The sequence below is a fragment of the Acinonyx jubatus genome, chromosome A1 (assembly GCF_027475565.1).
Source record: "Acinonyx jubatus isolate Ajub_Pintada_27869175 chromosome A1, VMU_Ajub_asm_v1.0, whole genome shotgun sequence".
Taxonomy (NCBI): domain Eukaryota; kingdom Metazoa; phylum Chordata; class Mammalia; order Carnivora; family Felidae; genus Acinonyx; species Acinonyx jubatus.
The window spans coordinates 151,408,874-151,426,324 of record NC_069380.1 but is presented as its reverse complement, the minus strand read 5'-3'; the positions used below and the strand labels follow the sequence as shown (position 1 = coordinate 151,426,324).

The window sequence follows — 17,451 nt, the reverse complement described above, 5'->3', positions numbered from 1 at the left end:
AGAAGTTGACCATCTAGAGCCACACCGCTCAGCAGAGCTTTCTGTGATGACACGGATATTTTAAATCTGTGCTCTCCTTTGCGGCAGCCACGGAACACGTGGCTACTGGGCACTTGAATGTGGCCAGGGTGAGCGACAAACTGAACTTTTAATGCTGTTTAATTTTACTTAGTTTGAATTTAAATAGCCACACATGGCTAATGGCTATTGTATTGTATAGTTCAGATCTAGACAAATGCTAGATTGGATAAACAATCAAAAAGACAAAAAAACATTTTTTTTTTTTTTTAAAGATTCACTCCTGAATCGTTGGTTCTAAAAGTATCCATTTCTGGGGCGCCTGGGTGGCTCAGTCGGTTAAGCTTCCAACTTCGGCTCAGGTCATGATCTCACGGTCCATGAGTTTGAGCCCCGCGCCAGGCTCTGTGCTGACAGCTCAGAGCCTGGAGCCTGCTTCCGATTCTGTGTCTCCCTCTCTCTCTGACCCTCCCCCGTAGATGCTCTGTCTCTCTATGTCTCAAAAATAAATAAACATTAAAAAAAAATTAAAAAAAAGTATCCATTTCTATTGTTACCAACTACAATGTGAAAACAATTCCATTTTAACAACTTTGGGGATATAGAAATGGCACTAGATTTCTAAACATTTAAGGGTACTAAAGACACATCCCAATTCTTAAATATACTTGTGATCACTTACCTATTTTAATTTTAACCTGACATGAATAAAATCCTTTCAACATTTAACATGGGAGACAAAAAATATCACTGAGCAGGTAGATTATCTATCTACATACCTACCTACCTATTTACCTACTTACCTATCAATAAACCATTACCTTTTCAGACAGATGCACTTTGATTTCTTGCCAGATTTCAGGATGCAAACACAAATACTGTTTCCTTTGGTTTTCCTTTTTTAAAATGTTTATTTACTTATTTTGAGAGAGACAGAGACAGCACACGCAGGAGATGGGCAGAAAGAGAAGGAGAGAGAGAGAATCTCAAGCGGACTCTGTGCCGTCAGCACAGAGTCCAACATGGGGTTCGAACTCAGGAACCAAACTCAGGAACCTTGAGATCATGACCTGAGCCTAAAACAAGAGTCCGATGCTTAACTGGCCACCACGCAGGTGCCCTTGCCCTTGGCTCTTTAATACAAAGACAGCAATGTGAGTTATGTAAGGAGCAATAAGCAAGCATGCTTCTGGCACTGTAGAAATGGTCAGGGACCTGCATACTATCTCTTCCTGGACAAATGTCTTCATGTAAGTTTAAACTTTGAGCATTGGTCCCAGTGCTATGGGTAGCATTACTGACAGATTGGTGACAATGTGATTTAGACAGAGGAAAGCAAAATGATGAGGACAGAATGCAAAGAACAGTGGGAGGTGGATATCACAGAGGACATCCTGGATAGATTTTTCTAGCAGTGCTGCTGAAGCCCTCTTCCAAGCTTTTGCCCTAAAATATTTTCTGGTACTTAAAAAGAGTTTTAGCCTCTTTTCTTTTCACTGAGTATTTGCTGGGATCCAAGTAATGAGCTGGGATGGGTGAAGAAAGAGAGTGAAGGACGTATTTTTAGGAAGAACAGTATTTAAAAAAAACATTTCCAAAGCACATCCAGTCACTGCCATTTTAAATTAGGAAGATTTTGAAGAAAGAGACGACAAATTATGTTCTGACTTCCCAGTACAAATCGCTGGTTAGTTTAGCTCACAGGGCAGGGAAAAAAAGAATTAGGTAACAGGCATGATACCACAGTAAGCCAATCAAATACCACTGATCAGAGGCTGTTCCCAGGAGAGGGATTTAAAAGTCACACAGTACCTTTTAACCTGCAATCATCTTGAGGTGGAGGTGGACAGGGAAAGGGGGAGGGAGAGAGAAAGAGGGAGAGGTGGGAAGAGAGGGGGAGATGGGTACGGAAGGGAGAAAGGAGGAGGGAAGGGGAGGCAGGGAGGGAGGGGAGAACGTGAGCAACTGCAAGAGCAAAGGCAAGAGCAGGCACCTCCTCCATAGCACTGATAAGGTTCTGCGTGGACTTGCTGATTTCCCCTCCAGCAGGAGGCATGCCACTCCCTGGTGTGAAGAAGGCTGTGCTGGGTCCAGGGTGTCCATTCATTTCCACTGTGTAGCTGGCCTTCATAGGGCAGCACGTCTGGTTGTGCAGAATGAAATAAACCACAAAAACATAAAGTCCCTGCAAAAGAAAATAACACTAGTTTGTTAAAGGAAATCCGGCTACCGCAGCTGAAAAATAAAGGTGGTTGTAAGCATAGCCGGATTTTCTACAAACATTCAAATTCTACCTGAAGCTGGGAATTACAGAACATGTTACAAGGCTAGCAAGGGGCCACTGTAAATTTCTGGATGTCACAAAAAAGTTTTCCAATGTTATTTGGGAAAAGTGCCCCCTCACTAAAAACAAAACAAAACAAAAAAAACCAACACATTTTTTTCTTGATTAAAACAAAAGTGACTCTGAAATCTAGCCCTACAAATATGTGAAAACAAACTCAAGACGCATATCTGATTAGCCGTGTACCTTTTTGTTATAGAAAGCAAACCTCTTGCCTTCCAGAAAATTACTCTTTTCCCATGGATCTCACTTGTTCTCATTTTTTTCCTAGCAAAATGGTTGAAGTGAGGTAGACTTCCAGAAGGGCAGTACTAATTGAACCTTCTGATTTTGTTTATACAGCCCACTGACTTATTTCATTTGAAAACAGCATCACTGGGTAGGGACTCAGAGGAATTCTGTGAATTGCTTGGTATTTAGCGTGCCTTGCTTCCCAGCGAACGTTCCAGGAGACAACAAAGCTATCTTGTGAGTTCTTAAAGATCTGCTGGCCCTTTAAATTCTTTTGCAACCTAGTCAAGCTCTTGACAATTGCTCTGCTTCCCTCACAGAGAGCAACTCAGATTTTGCATTTGTGTTCCAGACATGGCCTACACTGGCTGTCCTTCATGATTTCTACAAGGGATCTACTGTATACTTCTAATGGTGCTTCTATAATGCTTGGTAATTTTGACCTTTATTCTCGGCCAATAAAATATGTTAAATTGTGGCTTTTGTATCTGTTAATCTTGGTGTTTAAGTTTTGGAAGCAAATTAGAATCTCCTTAGTTATGAAAATTCTTACATTAATCCACAAAAATGAAAGCAAGCTTATTAAAGAAGAAAAGGGGTTAATGTTAACATTGTTCATGAAATACGAGTAAGTTTCTTCATTTTGTGAAGCTTGCATTCTCACATGGTTCATGACATTTCTAGGAGTATGGAAGCAATAATGCAAATAATATACTTGTGGGCTTGAAACTTGTATCTGCTGGTATAAATAGCAAAGTGTCTGTTAGAAAATACTCAAGGCATAAGAATGACAATGAATTTTTAATAAAATGAAATTCGAAAACAGTCTGCATGATGGGCATGCTAGCATGTGAGCTATGTTGCCATTTCTAGAATACTGCCATAAATTAGGTCTTTCTCCCCCTTCCAGAGTTGGTATCCAATCTGTATAATTAACAGATATGTTTTAAAATCAGTGGTTCACCTGCTAAAAATATTTTTAAGTATAATTACCTTAACCACAATATAAAGTTACTAACAGAAACATGTTTCCTTTTGAATTAGGGTTGTTTTGTTTGTTTTTGAGCAACATTAGTATTTTAAGTTATGTAGGTAAGTGAATTAGTTTCACGTGCAAATGATGATATAAACGTTAGCAGAAATAAATCTTCCTGAAAACACACACACACGTCCAAAATTTTTCTTGAACAAGTAATTTTTCACATGGGTATGACCTAATTAAATTGGCCACAGCAATAGACAAAACAGGAAAAAAATTAAACTGTCAGCCTTAAAAACTGTGAGAATGTCTCTGATTTATTTCAGGATTTCTCTAAGTGTTTCGAAGTGATAGGGTAAAAGCTAGATCAGGAAACAAAAACCATGTTTTAAAATCCATCTCTAAGGACCCATTTGTTAAAACAGCACATTCTCTCTTGTTTGTTTTTATATCTAGCCTTTTGTGCTTCAGGAAAGGAACTGCCTGCTGAAAATAACTTGCATGTGAAAATTACATGTGTTTTTTTTTCTTTTTCTTAAAAGAATACATATACAGCTAATACTTGGAATCTTTTAGATGTGCCCCCAGGAAACATAAACATTTTAGAAAAGAAAAGAATGTTTAAATGTAGATCGTGTGACATTTGCCTGGGTCCGGCCCAGGCTGGGCAAATACAGAAAAGGGAGCTTCTTTATCTAAAGTACTCAGCCATGGAGATTTCTGACCTCAGAGTAAAAACAAGTTCCTTTCCTAAACACTGCATTTTTCAATCCCAGGCTCTCCCTTATATGCTGGTCTGTAAAATAATGTAACAGAGAATCTAGAATCTCAAGTGTTCAATCCAAAATGCTGACCACCCACTATATGTGCGCTGTCAGGCACGGAGATGCAAGGAGAAAACATCAGATTCCTACTCTCAAGTTGCTCACAGAGACAACAATACCTTACAAAGTAATAGGTTAACTTCGTTTAGAAGCAAGACCTATATAATCCATCCACCTGTTGTTCCTATGCTTTACTCAGGGAAGGGTGACAGACGGGAATTCTTTCTGCGCATTGCTATTTTGATAATTTTGTTGGATCTCCTACTACAATGATGAAAAATGTTTTCAAAGTCTTTAGTTAGATTGTATCTGGATGAACCATACCTACTATGGCCAATTTTTTATTTTATTTTATTTTTTTGATTCAGGCATTTAAACTTATTGGCAAACATTCAGTGAGACACAAACAGACCATAATGTCTAAAGGAGTTAAAAGATTCTCCTAATATGATCAAAGAGGAAAATAAGTACAGGAGATGTGGCTGCTTAACTCAGTGATATCTATCAGTTCCATTAAGGTGGGAAAGAATCAACTTTGCTATTTGACAGATCTTCCCGAGAGGAAGATGGAGAACCGGGTAAAACAGCAAGTTGATTAAGCTGCCTGCTCCTGAAGGAAGTGAAGTCTTAGGGCTTCGCGCTGATTTGGAGAACTCATCTTCAATCTGAAAGTGCCTCCCTCTGAGGACTACGATACAGCCTTCAAACAGGAGCAGTTAATCTTGGCAGGACTTGTAAAAAGATCTCACAAGAGCGTAGAATCCAGGTATTCAAACCGTAACTGCATGCAAGCTGTCACCGTCGGCAATCCCCTTTGTCTCTGCCTTGCCCTTCCCATAATTCCTTCAGGTTATAAAAAAGTGGTGAAAAAATCAAATGCATTCAATGAGCCCATTTAAAAACAGCTGCCCAGTGCCATTTCTTTAATTTTAAATCGGCTCTAAATAAAGCGAAACATCAGCTCACTATTTTTTCCACGTTCCACACAAAGTGTGACAGACCTTACACTGTGTCCTCCACCAGTGAACATTAACACACCCATCCAAAAAGAGCTCTCACAGATACTGAGCTAAATGTGTTCAGCAACCTGACATACTGACTCCACACAACCTCTACTTCTAATATTTATTTCAGTTTCTGGCAAAGAGTTTTGGCCAATGATACATGATAAAAATATGCAGGTGATAGTGCCTAGCCTGCCATTAAAACACAAAGAATTAAATGTCTAGACACTAAAATGTAAAGTTTATAGAGGTGCCAGCACTTAAATATTTGGGAATAAAAAGCTAGAATTCCACAGGTAATGAGAAATTGGTCTTACAGACACCACACATCTCACTGTAACCACAAAAGTTGAACTACTGTGCTGTTAGTAGTTGGCACTATGATTCAGAGAGTTTGAAAATAAAGGAGATTTTGCTAATATAAAGTCCAGTGAACTAAGATGAAAAAGACAAAGATTAAAGGAATTACAGAAGCTAATAGGGAAAAAATACTCAAGAATTGTTCATTGCTATACTTGAAAAGGGGAATCCAAAGAATAACTGAAGATGAATAAAAAGACATAATATTAATATAATAATAATTTCTTGTAAAAGAAAAAAATAACTGAACCTTCAGATTGAAAGTATAATACCATGTACCAGGGAAATTTTGATACAGATTCCTTAATACCAAATCATAGCCTTACTAAGTTTTAAACTTTAAGATATTCAAGCAGAAAAAAAGCCAATCTGTGACTAAGTGGTAAATTTTAGGCTTTCTTCAGACTTCTTTACATCAACTAGTAGTGCTAAAAGACAATGGAACAATATCTGTTAAGTTCTGAGGGGAAAAAGTGGTCCAAGAATATTATACTCAGCCAATAGAGCATTTGAAATTATCAACCATTAAAAAAATATGCTGGGAATGCAACATCCATGTATCCTCTTGGGTGGAGGTAACCCAAACTACATGATAATAAAATATAACCAATAAAGAGATGAATTGCCCATACTGAAGAAAAAACAGAATTCAGTACAAAGATGGCAAAAGGATCATGTGGGGTGCCTGGGTGGCTCAGTCAGTTGGGTATCTAACTCTTGATCTCATGGTTGGTGGCTTTGAGCCCTGTGTTGGGCTCCGACCTAGCAGTCTGGAGCCTGCATAGGATTCTCTCTCCCTCTCTCTAAAATAAACTTGAAAAAAAAAAAAAAGGATCATGTAAAAAGACCTATATATCTATGCATTTAGATATAAAACCAATACTTAACAAAATTATGAGAATTAGAGAATCAAATGAGAAAGTTAAGTCTAGACAACCTAAAAAGATAATATTAACTAAGAAAGTTCCTAAGGTTGGGATAGAGGAGATGGGAGACATGATTATTCATGATTCCATCTTTTACAGCATGTAGTCAATCAATACTATAAAATTGAAATACCTAGGTAATAAAAAACAGTGATTCTAATCGTTAAAAAAATTTTTTTTTAATTTTGAGATAGAAAGAGTGAAAGAGCTGGGGTGGGGGCACAGAGAGAGAGAAGAGAGAGAATCCCAGGTTCTGCACTGTTGGTGCAGAGCTTGACTTGGGCTCAATCCAACAAACCGATAGATCACGATCTGAGCCAAAATCAAGAGTCAGATGCTTAACTGACAGAGCCACCCAGGCACCCCTCTAATCCTTTAATGTATTTATAATTTCTTGTCTTCTTTTTTCTTAAAGTAAGCTCTATGCCCCAACTTGGGGCTTGAACTCACAACCCTTAGATCAAGAGTCACATGTTCCTCCAAAGGATCCAGCCAGGCACCCCTACCTAGTATATCTATATTTGTGGTATAGAACAATTTTTTGAAATTCAACAATTACTCCTCTTCCATTTTAGTTTTTCTAATTAAATTTTCAAATAAATTTAGTTTTGTATATTACAGCAAATATAATATGGTCACATAGTTTAAAATTTACTTGTAATTAGACATCCAATCGTATTTAGTATTCCAAAAAAGGTGTCTAGAATGATGTGCACTTAATGTTACTTTTATTTTTAAATAGCCAATGGTATTCAAAGAGACTTAATGACATATGTATGTATAAAGTGGGAATGATTTTAAAAATGATCCTTTGTTTTTAATGCCTCATTTGCTCTTTCTGGTGCTCTTCATTCCTTTCTTTGGAACAGGATTTGCCCATATCACTTCCCTTTCCTTCTAGCCTGCAGAACTTTTTAGCATTTCTTAGAGTTCAGATATGTTAGAAATAAATTCTTTCAACTTTTGTCTGCCTGAAAATGTCTTTATTTCATCTTCATTATTATTATTTTTAATGTTTTATTTTATATTTGAGAGACAGAGAGAGAGAGACACAAAGAGTGTGAATGGGGGAGGGGCAGAGAGAGAGGGAGACACAGAATCCGAAGCAGGCTCTAGGCTCTGAGCTGTCAGCACTGAGCCCGACGTGGGGCTCTAACTCACGAACTGTGAGATCATGATCTGAGCCGAAGTTGGACGCTTAACCGATGGAGCCACCCAGGCACCCCACATTATCATTTTAGGGGAATATTTCCACCAGATACGGAATTCTAGGTTAACAGGTTTTTTGTTTGTCTGGGGACTTTGAAGATATCATTATACTGTCTTCTGGTTTCCAAGGTTTCTGATGAGAATAGTGTTTGTTTTTACCTTTTTCTTTTTTTTTGTATGCGATGTTCCCTTTACTTCCCCAAGCTGTCCCCATGATTTTCTATTTAGACTTTCAAGAGTCTGTGATATACCTGGGTATAATTTTCTTTGTTGGGAGTTCTCTTAAGCTTTTTGGATTTGTGTTTTTTGCTATAGAATTTTGAAAATTCCTGGCCATCACTGTTTCTGTTATGGTCACCTAATGTTAATGAGGATTATTTTTGAAGTCATTTTAAAGGTTTTTAACCTTGGGGTGCCTGCGTGGCTCATAAAGTAAGAGCAGGTGACTCTTGATCTTGCGGTCATGAGTTTGAACTTCATGTTGGCTGTAGAGATTACTTTAAAAAAACTTTTTAATCTTTATGCTTTTATTCTGTTTCAATTCTTTATAGTAAATATTTACCATCTTTTCCAAATAGTAATTTTTTTAACTACAAGCAAATTTGTCAGTATATTAACAAAGATCAATTCTATATAATGGGTTAATACAGATGAATTGTATATAATGGGAACATGGACATGTGGATAATTTTTTGTTTTTCTTTTCCACATTTTAAAAACTGAAACATAGAGATATTAAAATAATAGGTATAATGTTTTTGGAGCCACAGGGAAAATGTGCAATTTCAAAATCTCCACATTTTTGTGGAGGCTTTACAAATGGCCTATATAAAACCAGTTATCTTTTAGATAGTCTAAGAAAGTACACAAAATGATGCAGGACAAGGGAATTCGAGAAATGAAATCTTCATTAAAATTCAGTTTTCAGCTGAAAAAAATCACAAATTTGTGATAAAAAAAAAACAAAAGAGTATCTTCCATTAAACTTTACCCTCCTAGAAAGCAAGAGACTATGTCCAGTTCACCATTATACTTTAAATTTGCAGCGTGGACCCTGGCACACAAAAGGAGCTTAAGAAATATTTGTGAAGAGATTATGGTTTTTAAATATCAGCAGGGGCGAGAGTGGGATGGGGGTGGGGACAAACGTGGGTCTGAGGCATGTGTTGATTTTAGTCCTCTGTTTCTCTCACTATAGTTAAGTGATCTGGTAGACGCTCAATAAAATTTTGTTTTGGTTTGGTCTTTCCATTTCACATGTTAGTTACATTGCCAAGACACCCTCATGGGAGAAGCAAGTATCCACTCCTGGCTGGGTCTCTGCTTTTTTGGGCTGGTGCCCCTCTGGTGGTGGGCTTGCTTGGTGCTTAGCTCTCAGGTGACTTTCTGGCTGTCTCTGGCTTCTCTGCTGGGGCTGGTTTGTATATTGCTGCTGCTGCTTCTTGCGGCCACTTCCTCTCAAAGGACTTCACAGCTTTCTGCTTTTGCTCTTCCCTTGGCAGACAACCCTGAAAAGTCTCTGTTGATCTCTTGTTTCTGCCTTTGCATGCTCGTGGGCTGCAGACCTACTGCTGTTTCATATCGCTAGTGACTTGGCAGCAAAGACAATGGATTTCATGCCAGTGACAGCACTGAAAAGATAAATCCAGTATTTGTGCATTTGTACATTGTTTTAGGTATGAGATAAGTAGGAATTGCATTGTTCCTAGCCTCTTATTTTTTTTATCTCTTTTTTTTCAGTTTCAGTGGCTTTTGTTGATGTTATTTATAATAAGAATCTACAATCTGATGTGTGCATGAAATATACAGAGAAAGGAAACAAGCAAGTTCATCTTGATGGACATTGGTTAGTCAGCACAATTGAAATACTTAGAAGTCTATGGGAATATTTATTATCTGAATGTTTTTACAAATTATTTGGATGGGTTAGGCAATGACCTAGTGTTCACCATGGGTTACGCTAGGTTCTAAAATTTCTTACTATTTTAAGGGACATTATCTATTCAGAACTAGTAGAGTCAATACATTTTCAGTTGGCTTAGTTTGTTGACTTCACACATGTCTATCACTAAAATATTGGTTAGCAGGCCTTCGCTTTCAAGGTTTGGACTTGGAAAGATGACTGTTCTTTTTTTTTCATGTTTTAAATTTATTTTGAGAGAGCACAAGCGGCGAGGGGCAGAGAGAGGGGGACAGAGGATCTGAAGCGAGCTCTGCGCTGACAGCAGTGAGCCTGATGTGGATCTTGAACTCATGAACCACAAGATCATGACATGAGCCAAAGCTGGACGCACAACCAACTAAGCTACTGAGGTGCCCAGAAAGATGTCTGTTCTAAATTTTGTAATTCTTAGGAATAACAATTCTTTTTTTAAAAAAACAAGTTTCTTTCTTTCTTTTTTTTTAACATTTTAATCTGTTTTTGAGAGACAGAGTCAGATCGTGAGTGGGGGAGGCTCAGAGAGAGAGGGAGTCAAAGAATCAGAAGCAGGCTCCAGGCTCTGAGCTGTCAGCACAGAGCCGGATGCGGGGCTCGAGCCAACAAACTCTGAGATCAGGACCTGGGCCAAAGTCGGATGCTCAACCGACTGAGCCACCCTGGCGCCCCAGGAATAACAATTCTATATGCTTTTTACCATATATATCTAGAGTACAGACAAGATTATGTTTTCAGGCAAAGTTTCTACCTACAGTTTAAGGACGTATTTCCCTGCATGTCACTTAATGGACACAAGAAACATTGGTCAGGTTTCTTTGTGATAAATATTCATGAAACAAAAGACAATTATTAGGTTTTGCCTCAGCAATCTTATCTCCAGACATGATCCCTGTTCCTTCAGCCTTTTCTCTAAAGAAGAAGGTTCATCTCTGACACTCTTATTGTTCATCATGCTTCTGTTAAGTTTCAAAGCATGGAACACTTATCAGTCATATTACTTATCAGGAGCCAGACTATTTCTGCCAAGACAGAAGAAAAATTAAGGTGTGTATGTGTGTGTGTTTATGTGTGTGTGTGTTGTCATAAGAACACAGATCCCTGACCCCAGTAACTCCCTGCTTTGAGAGCCCCCAGATTAGAAAAATTTCAGAAGTACAGAGTGAATTGGGTGGAAGGACTGAGGGATAGAGAAGGCTAGAGGTGGTCATAATAGTAGAGAGATGGAACTAAATAAGGGAGAGGAGGTTTGGAATCAGAATAATTTTTGATGGTTTTAATAAGAAGAGGTGAAGAGAATACAGTTGGAAGAAATTATGAATGTAAAACATATTTTTTAAATTAAGATGATAAAAATACCAAACTGCACCATGATTATTTATTTAAATCTTGTTATAGCTATAAATACTCTTTAAGAATATAATTTGAACCAATTTTTGGTTTATTCTGAGAAACCTCTGCCACAGGCACTGGAAATACTCAAAGTTTGCAAGTGGAAATGATATGATTAATAATAACAACAACAGTAACAAAATAATTAGTAAATTGTCTTTATGCTCTCTATGCAGAAAAGATTATTCAAAAGTTTGCTTTTAGTTTTGTCTAATGGTAAAAAGTTTGCAAAGTGTCCAGCCAACTACAGACATGAGTCAAAATGGCCCATTGCTGATGTGTATATGTATATCAAACTGCCATGATATACACTATAGGTATCTTACAATCTTATTTGTCAATTATTATACAATAAACCTCAAAAAAAAAACCTCAAAAAAAAAAGGAATAAACTACTGGGGCGCCTGGGTGGCTCAGTCAGTTAAGCATCTGTCTCTTGATTTCAGCTCAGCCCACGGTTTGTGGGAATGAGCTCCAAGCTGGGCTCTGCACTGACAGCACAGAGTTTGCTTGGGATTCTCTCTCTCCTCTCTGTTTCCCCCTCCCCACTTGCTCTCTCTCTCAAAAATAAATAAACATAGAAAAAAAAAACTATTGATACACATAACAACATCTATGAATCTCAAAATCAATATGCTGGGTAAAAAAAGCCAGACACAAATGAGTACGTACTCTATTGACACAAATTCCTAGAACATACAAATTTATATAGAGAGACAGAAAACAGACCAGTGGTTGCCAGGAGGGAGAGATGTTCTGCAGGTGGGCCTAGGAATCTTCTGGGGTGATGGAAATGATTGTGGTTTCATGGGTGTGTAACCACCTTGCTTCTTAAAAGCTTGAGGACAAACCAGAGTTTTGAATTTGTTGTTTTAACAAATTGGAAACTAATCTTTTAAACCAAGGGTCAGCAAACTTTTTCTGAGAAGAATCACATAGTAAACATTTTAGACTTAGGACATAACAGTCTTTGTCAAAAACAATCTGAAAATTTTAATTTCATACCATTTCCACATGTCACAAAATATTCTCTTTTCTATTTTTCCCCCAACATATATAAATGTAAAACCCATTCTTTACTAGTACTTTTAAACATGGCTCTTGTCAACATCCTTTAAAAAGTCTTTTTGAAGGATTTAAGAATCTAGCATTCAGAGATTGGTTAACCATTCTATAGATTAAGCTCAATTGTTTGGACAGTGGTAGTCGAACAAAGAATTGTGTTGATAATGATGAAAAGGGGGAAAACTGGGAAAACCCAGTGCCAATAAAAACAGGGGAAGGAATCACTTTACTGTGGAAACTAAGTTAAACATCACATACGTAGAAGTGAAAACATGTAAGATTATTTTAAGTACTAGACTGGAGATCAGGAGAGAAGGCAAGGTTAGAGGCATAAGTGTGGAAAAAGCTGTGCAGTAGTAAAAGCAGAAGCAACATCTTTATAGGATTCTTTTAAGAAAGACACGGTAAAGAGAAAATGGCTGAGTGCTCAGGATTAAAAACAGCAGGAGGACATTAACAGGAAGAGAAACCAGTGAAATAAACAAACAACTGATAGGTCAGGGAGGAGGACAGCTACAACTAACTATACGGAGGGAAGCCAAGAGAAGATTCTGTTCCAGAAGAGTGAGGTGGTCCACATTGTCAAAAAAAGACATCAAGAAGAAGCAAAAAGAGGCACTTGTTTATTTCAGGTATAACTAACATCTCCGGGGGAAACAATGACAAAAAAGAATAGTGAGAACAGACTGAAATATATATAATATATAGTGCTGTCCAGAAAAAGTACCCTGAGGATAGGGAATCACTGGATTCTTGAAATGGTATCAGCTAGTTTGTTAAGTATATGTGAAACTGGATGGGAGTGATTCCCCTCCCCCCACCTACTTCATTCATTATTATTCTTATTTAGAGCAAAAGACTATACAGCACAGAGGCCAATTCCTTTAAACTGAAAACTAAATCAGGTATCCCATCTGAAGATACTGAATGAATGTTCAATACATTTTCTACCATGATGGATTAATGTGGGTGTGCCTTCCTGTCAATTTTACATCTTCTCTGACACCAAGGTCCCTTCCGGAGATGCCCAATTTTTGTGTTCCTGACTTATTCCTGTTCCACAAGTTGCTGGAAGCAGATAGTCAGCCAAACACATAACTATTGGACTTCTAAATCTTTTATATTGCTTTTTTTTTTTTTTGCTACGACAACCTTTATTGTTTCCATTTGGTCCACAGTTTGGGCAAGGGCTCCAGGGTGGTTAAAAAGCTGCCTAGTGGTTAAGGAAGAGGCTCAGGCAAAGCCCTGGCACCAGGGGGATGCCAGAGGGGCCTCTCAAAGGTTGCCGGGCTCCCAAGGTTCCAACTTGTTATACTGCCTTTTTTTTTGATTAAAAAAATTTTTTTTAAGTTTACTTATTTATTTTTGAGAGAGAGTGTGTGTGAGCAGGGGAGGGGCAGGGAGAGAGGGAAAGAGAGAGAATCCTAAGCAGGATCCACACCATCAGTGTAAAGCCCGATGTGGGGCTCGAACTCATGAAACCATGACATCATGACCTGAGCTAAAACTAAGAGTCTAATGCTTGACCGATTGAGCCACCCAGGTGCCCCTTGTTATATTGCTTTTAAAAAGGAAAAAAAAAATCTAGTAAACTTTTAAGAAATTCGTCATCACGACATGGTTAATCAAATATCAAAGACCATCTAAATGGCCTTGTTTTAGAAACAGGTGAATTAGGTGAATCAATTTCAAAATAATGACATAGTTTTTGTAGACTTTTATAGAAATGTGGAACTCAACATCCTATGTTTTGCTTTACTGAGACACACAGGTGTAAATCATGCACTGAGGAGACAGGAATAGCTTTCCAACTACAACTGGCAAAACTGGCAAATTCTGGGACCTCTCACCAGCATATAAAAATTCTTTAAGGTATCACACTTCTGGAAATTTTCACATTTATAGATTTAAGGTAATATAGCATCTAAACAGAAATCAGAAATAATTCCAGATATTAAGAACCAGAATATATATTGTGAAATATTCTTTGTTACGATTTTCAAATACTCTTGTGTCTGATGATTAAAGAGCTACTTAGTAAGGACAAATCATTTAATATCTTTTTGTTATAATTTTTCTGATCCGAGAAGGACACTAAAGTTTCTCCAGGAATGCTCCGTGAAATATTTGATTTACTATCAAAATCCTAAAAAAGTTCTATGGATATTTTAATTTTAAAGGTCAAGAATAGGGGCATCTGGGTGGCTCAGTTGGTTAAGCGTCTGACTTCAGCTCAGGTCATGATCTTGCGGCGTGTTAAGTTTGAGCCCCACATACAGCTTTCTGCTGACAGCTCAGAGCCTGGAGCCTCCTTCAGATTCTGTGTCTCCCTCTCTTTCTGCCTCTGTCTGCCATGCTCTGTCTCTGCCTCTCTCAAAAATAAATAAATAAGTAAATGAATAAATAAATAGAAAAACATTAAAGGACAAAAATATAAAGCAGCCCTAATTCATTGTTAACATTTATTGCTGAGGGGAAAGAAGAAAGGAAAAAAAATACAGAGAAGCCAAAAAACCTCCAAAATTTACACCAAATCCTAACACTCAGAAATAACCACTCTATCTTGGATAGGAACTTTATTAAAACTACAGTTTCTACAGAGGGTTTATTTTCTCCAACCCGTTAATTATGTAAGGACATGTTTTCATGTGTAAGCATTTTTTTTTTTTTTTTTTAAGCTGAAGATGGGATTTATAGTTGGGCAATTGCTAGGGTAACCTGAGATCCTGGTCTGCCTGGGACAATCCTGGCTTGCTTGGGATTCCTAGTTTAGCCTCTTGTCTTGGCATTTTTATTAACATCACCCGCTTTCACTCAAGGGTCGATGACAATGCATTCCATGGCAGTTTAGCAGGGCTAGCTAGGGCTCAATTAAGGGCCCAGCATTGTCAAAGCTATCCTATTTGACACAGAAGAGCTACTGGGTATATCCTAATATAAAACCCAGATTCCAGCCAGCCTTCTTGACATGAGGATGGTCTGCAATTTAAATTCTTTCCGAACCATCTTTGATTCCTTCACTGAGTGAATACGGAATAGCTGAGCATCTATCTAGGAGGGCTGTAGTTTCCACGCAGTCAGTGAGCAGACAGGCTCAGTCCTCTCTCCAAGAGAACTTCAGGTCCACAGCTCAGATCACTGCCTAATGGGGAACTGAGCGAAGCAGAAGATGGGTCCAGTGACTGGTCTTACTGAAAGCTGGGGATGCTCTTCCAAATATTTTATCTTTCTTCAACCAAATAATGTTGTATAGCACTCTTTTGGAAGTTTTTCACTGTCCAATGCATGGGAAATTCTATGATTCATATGAGAAATATACATACTGTATTTATTTATTTGAGACACAGCAGGGCAGAGATGGGCAGAGACAGAAGGAGAGAGAGACAATCCCAAGTAGGTCCCACACTGTCAGCACAGAGCCTGATGTGGGGCTCAAACTCATGAACCATGAGATCATGATGACCCAAAATCAAAAGTTGGATGCTTAACTGACTGAGCCACCCAGTGCTCCAACAATGTAAAAGATGTAGTACCTGCTTCAGAGAACTTAGAGTTAAGAGTATGATGTATGTAAATAAAATTAAGCTATGATGTAGGTCCACACTCTCCAACGTCTTTCTTGACGGAATTTTTCAACTTTGCAATACCAAGTTTCGTATGTGAGCATGTATTATCTGTCTTGTGAGTGACCTCAAAGGGAAAAAAAGATTTCGTTTCATGTATTTACTCCACAGCCAATTCTTCAGAAATGTTAAACATGTTATAGTAGTGAAAGATAAACTTTCTAGTAGTGCTTCTTTTAATTACCAGAACCTCAAGTCAATATTCTTTTCCTTTTATTTTTTAAAAAAGAACATTTTGAATAGAGCATTTCTTTTCCTTAGCCCAAACAAACACAAAAAATAGCAAACAAGTATTATATTGTTTTATATTTGGAGTCCAAGGACATTACTATCTTCTACTATTTAAGGAAGTAGAGTGTTCAATTCTTGTGACTGATAATTTAACAAAAAAAAATCTAAACAAAGATTTTAGTATAGCCCTAAACTTAATTCTCTTTACTGCTTATAATCATTCTTTTGTGAAGAATGGGATTTAAAGTCAGATATCTTGGAACTGAATCTCTACTAAATAATATTAATATAGTAAGTATAATTATATACTAATTGGTATAAGTAGCTGGGCAGCTTGCTATAAATACTATTATATTGAGCTATTCTTTATTTATATGAACCTCAGTTTTTCATCTGTATGACAATATCAATATCAGTTACCTCAATAGATTAATATGAGGCTCAAATAAATATAAGATGTGTATTTTTAAGCTATACATACGCTTTATAAATATAGGGTGATATTTTTATTTTTATTTTTTTTAAGACAGAGGGAGACAGAGCACGAGTGGGGGAGGCCCAGAGAGGGAGACACAGAATCCGAAACAGGCTCCAGGCTCTGAGCTGTCAGCACAGAGCCCGATGCAGGGCTCAAACCCACGAACCATGAGATCATGACCTGAGCCGAAGTCGGACGCTTAACCAACTGAGCCACCCAGGCGCCCCTATTTTTATTGTTAAAAGGATTTTCACAAAGTTAGTCTCATCCTCAACTTGGTTGATTTCTTTGTACAGCACATTCCTACCAGTTGAGGTGGTCTGCCACCAGGTTGTGTTCAGAGAAATAACATTTTAAGGCCAAGCAGGATCTTTGCAGTTGAATATTTTACATGGCTAAGAACCACTTCTTTCCCAGAACTGATAGAGAATACAAACCAAGGTGCTATTCTGCCTTAAGTGTGATTCTAAATGTAACTCTTGACTGTCTTTCTTAAGGCATGAGTAGCAGTTTCTTCACTGACAGGGTTTATTTTTTATGGAGTAATTTCACAAAATGGTGGGGGGAGGTGTTAATGCTTCAGTGGTTCCCAATACCTTCAGAGTTCAGAATAAAATTTCGTAACTTGGCTAATAAAGCCTTCTGTGTCTTGAGCCTCGCCTGTCACCACTCCCTGCCTGAGACTGCACACTCCAGGCATACTCAATCACCAGGCACTTTCCTTCCATTCCTCCACATGTGCTGTGCTTTTCTCTCAGGTTTGCCTTGCTTTTTCCTCTGCTGCTCTTTTGCTCCCCTGATCTGGCTAGCTCTACTCATCAGTCAAGTACC

At 37.9% G+C, this 17,451-nt stretch overlaps 1 protein-coding gene across 4 annotated transcripts in view; it reads right to left on the bottom strand.

The window, feature by feature from the left end:
- Positions 1 to 17,451, bottom strand: part of ADGRV1 (adhesion G protein-coupled receptor V1) — a 556,802-nt gene that overhangs the window by 10,210 nt on the left and 529,141 nt on the right. For all 4 annotated transcript variants that reach the window (XM_053224888.1, XM_053224896.1, XM_053224893.1 and 1 more), the window contains one exon: positions 2,012 to 2,203. In XM_053224888.1, coding sequence (XP_053080863.1) covers positions 2,012 to 2,203 — 192 coding nt within the window. The remainder of the gene's footprint in view (positions 1 to 2,011; positions 2,204 to 17,451) is intronic.